The sequence below is a fragment of the Triticum urartu genome, chromosome 3A, assembly GCF_056163025.1.
Source record: "Triticum urartu cultivar PI428250 chromosome 3A, HENAU_Tu73, whole genome shotgun sequence".
NCBI lineage: Eukaryota > Viridiplantae > Streptophyta > Magnoliopsida > Poales > Poaceae > Triticum > Triticum urartu.
The window spans coordinates 702,254,981-702,258,599 of NC_141875.1; the positions used below are offsets into that span (position 1 = coordinate 702,254,981).

The 3,619-nt window shown below is 49.0% G+C and overlaps 1 protein-coding gene across 1 annotated transcript; it reads left to right on the forward strand.

The window, feature by feature from the left end:
• Positions 1–2,468: 2,468 nt before the first annotated feature.
• On the forward strand, positions 2,469–3,411 carry LOC125546107 (germin-like protein 1-3). The gene is made up of 2 exons (XM_048710250.2): positions 2,469–2,683; positions 2,775–3,411. Exons 1-2 carry the CDS (start codon positions 2,542–2,544, stop codon positions 3,314–3,316), a joined length of 684 nt encoding a protein of 227 aa, XP_048566207.1. The 5' UTR covers positions 2,469–2,541; the 3' UTR covers positions 3,317–3,411.
• The last annotated feature ends 208 nt before the right edge of the window (positions 3,412–3,619 follow it).

The window sequence follows — 3,619 nt, forward strand, 5'->3', positions numbered from 1 at the left end:
GTGCGCGTAGGTACTTATTTGATCGCGTGAACCCAGTAAAAAGTGATCGCTGACCCTATCAAATAAAGGGATCTCACGTGGATATAGCTAAATAAAGGGCCCAAAAGTCCATAAGCAAATGTCAATGAGTCCATTCCCAGACCTAAACCCTGATTAGCCTAACAGAAAACGCACGCAGGCGAACGCCTCGCCCCTCATCCATTCGTTTTCCAAGTCGCATCTCTCCTGCTCGACTCTCTTCTATTCGTGTTGCTTGGTGCCTCGGCCGCCGCACACCGCCGGCAAGCAGGCCGCTGCAGATCCACAACGACACCGTCGCCCAAAAATTGTGGTGATTACGTTGGCACATCTTCCCTTTATTATAGTATATGTTCTATCTAGCCTAATTGCCTAGTGTTTTTTTTACCCTAGTTTTTCTCCATGGACTTTGTGATGTATCTCAGGTACTGAACAGTATCATTTGAAGAGAACTCGGTCATCAGATCCAGATATCTGATACAAGCATATCAAGGTCACCCATTAGGTGTAGGTATGTCTTGCACTTTTCAGTTCTTGATGCTACAGAGTATATTTCTTTTCATTATGTTGTTTATGGGCACTATACTTTTTGTTGCAACTAGACTTTTATCATTTATATCATATATTAGTACTTCCCCCGTCCCATAATGTGTAGTGTCAAAAAAAATTCTTACATTATAGGACAGAGGGAGTATCAAGTTCTCATAAAGAATGAATGAGCGAACTCAATGGCCAAATTTTCTGGCTCCGCCCCTGCATGTGACCACACAAAAAGAGCAACGGATTCGATCGTGTTTTAGTGACTTTTGCAGGGAGTGTCTTAACACTGTTGTCGGGTGTTTTGGTGGCCACACGATCTGTATTGTCAGTTGCGACAACATTGGCTGTACGGATTAATTAGCTGGGTCAGGAGGAGAAGTAAAACGTACGCATTGCCAAATATTTTTTCTTTGCCCACATTCTTCATACTTCACAGCAGTAAGACACGGCGCGCGCACAGACACAGATACATACATTATACATACATATATAGGGTAACGTTATTTTAAATGTGAGTGTAGAACAACTTATTCTACACCCCTAATAACACTATATACAAAATCTAGTACGTATGGCACATCCTCTATATGCCTTGGTTTAATTTTCATAAGTATAATCCTTCTACGTCTTGACTATTACGTACTACTAGTATTATGCAGCGTAGCGTACGCACGTACGCCCTCAACGAGATCACGCAAGTTCAATGCATGTGTACCTAGCCAGGCAATGAATCAGGCCCAATCCAACTCTAGTCTTTTCTCACACGCTAGCCGATGGACCGATATTGCTTGCTCAGTGGTCACTGCAGTAGCTGGCACATCGGTACGTGATGCACGCAGCCACCACACCTTGTACGGTCGATATGGATGCAATGCAAGAGATCAAGCAAGCTGGCGACTAGAGTGCTGCTGCATGCACCGACGCGCGGCTGTTTCATTACTCAATGCACGCGTCTAGTTTCACCAGCTAGTTTCCGGATCTCACGCCCCAATTCTTTTCCTCCTTACACGTATCCGTTCAATTTAATATAATCTAACATGAAAGCAAGCTGCTAGTCGTCAGAAAATGAACCATGTGCAAGTTGAACGCATCACAATTTAGTAGCTATATCACAAATTTACAATAGCTAAAGATCTGTCGACTGAATTTTGCTTTTGTATCGGTCGATTTTGTTTGGCGAAGGAAGAAGGAAGCACCGAGGGAGAGGAAGGAGACACCAAGGCCACCGGCGCCTAGGAAGAAGCAACCCCACTATCTATCTTTAGGGTGGTGGGTGCAGGTTCATCGGAAAAGCAACCCCACTATCTATCGTTAGGGTGGTGCGTGCAGGTTCGCCGGGGATTTTTGGGTGGTCATCGGGTTTAGAGGGATGGCCGGGACGGTGGAAAGACCAGCAGTGGGGGGAGGTTGAGGGGAGGGTGGTGCGGTGAGGCGATCGCGGGAGCACTGCCAGCCTTGAGCGGGGGAGGCCGGTGATTAGGGCAGTGGTACGTGGGGAGGTTGAGAGGAAGATGAACAGGAGGTTGGACTGAAGGTTGAAGAAGCTAATCCAGCTATCGATCTCGCATTGAACGGTTTAAAACAATCTGAGCCAAAATATTTTTACAGGCGATTGTCATCTAGCAAAACGCTATCTATATACAGTACCAGCTTTGATCATTCCTCCCTCCTCCAGCTCAGACCCCTCTCTGACTCCACGAGTGCATGGCACAAATTCTATGGTGCTTGACAATATGAGATCGCTATCCAACCATACCTTCAAGCTGAAGTGTTAGAGCATGGATGCATCGTCCTCATAAAACCGCGTGCAATTAAATTCGTCACGTGTCTATGGATCAACTACCGATCGATCACATCCCCCGTACGCTACACTGCACTATAAATACATGCGCTGCATGGTTTGCCTTCTCATCCTCAGCTACTTCACCACAGTGCAAACTACCTAGCGCTGCACCAACCAACCAGTAGTCAATTAAGCAGCACATGACCATGGCGCCCAAGCAGCTCTCTACCGTTCTCCTCGCCGTCTGCGCCACCTTCCTGGCACTCGCCGCACCGTTGCTCGCCGGCGACCCGGACATGCTACAGGATTTCTGCGTCGCCGACTACAAATCCCTCAACGGCCGTAAGTTGTGCCGTCTCTTGCATGCATTCTCTCGTTCGCACAAATATAGATCATGCCAACAAAGAGTTAATGCATAAGTGTATGCTTGCAGCATTGCGGCTGAACGGGTTCCCGTGCAAGAGGCCGGAGAACGTTACGGCGGACGACTTCTTCTCGGCCGCGCTGGCACTCCCGGGCAACACCGGCAACCCGGTTGGCTCCGCCGTGACAGCGGCGAACGTGGAGAAGCTCCCGGGGCTCAACACGATGGGCGTCTCCATGTCCCGCGTGGACTACGCGCCATGGGGCGTGAACCCGCCGCACACCCACCCACGCGCCACCGAGATCATCTATGTGCTTGAGGGCTCCCTCGACGTCGGCTTCGTCACCACCGCCGGCAAGCTCTTCGCTCGCACCGTCTGCAAGGGTGAGCTTTTTGTCTTCCCCCGCGGCCTCTTACACTACCAGAAGAACAATGGTGACGCGCCGGCCGCCGCCATCTCGGCCTTCAACAGCCAGCTTCCGGGCACGCAGTCCCTCGCCCTAGCGTTGTTCGCAGCCTCACCACCGGTGCCCACGGATGTGCTGGCCAGGGCGCTCCAGATCGACGGCGGCCTGGTGGAGGCCATCAAGTCTAAGTTCCCGCCAATGTAACCAGCCATGCATGCATGCTGTTTGTTGGGTCGGCTCTACGTGCGTACGTGCTGCTACTAATAATGAGGACCACGTAAAAGTGCAGTTTTAATTCATTTGCCTGACATCTTAAAAAAATCATTTGCCTGAGAATATCTTTTGTGGCGGTGCATGTTTAGTGAATGGCCTCGTCGGTTGAACTGTTATAATTACTAGAACATGATAGCGCGCGTTGCCGCGCCCGCCCAATTTTAGAATGTAATAATCAAAGCTTTTGTAAAAAAATGTACACTCTTGCCACATTTTTACATTTTTCAAATTTCT

What these genes read in the sequence shown, in the direction of transcription:
- LOC125546107 (XM_048710250.2), top strand. Translation starts at nt 2,542, where the DNA reads ATGACCATGGCGCCCAAGCAGCTCTCTACCGTTCTCCTCGCCGTCTGC. An exon ending in CTACAAATCCCTCAACGGCC is followed by an intron (nt 2,684 to 2,774) that starts GTAAGTTGTGCC and finishes GTATGCTTGCAG; the next exon opens with CATTGCGGCTGAACGGGTTC.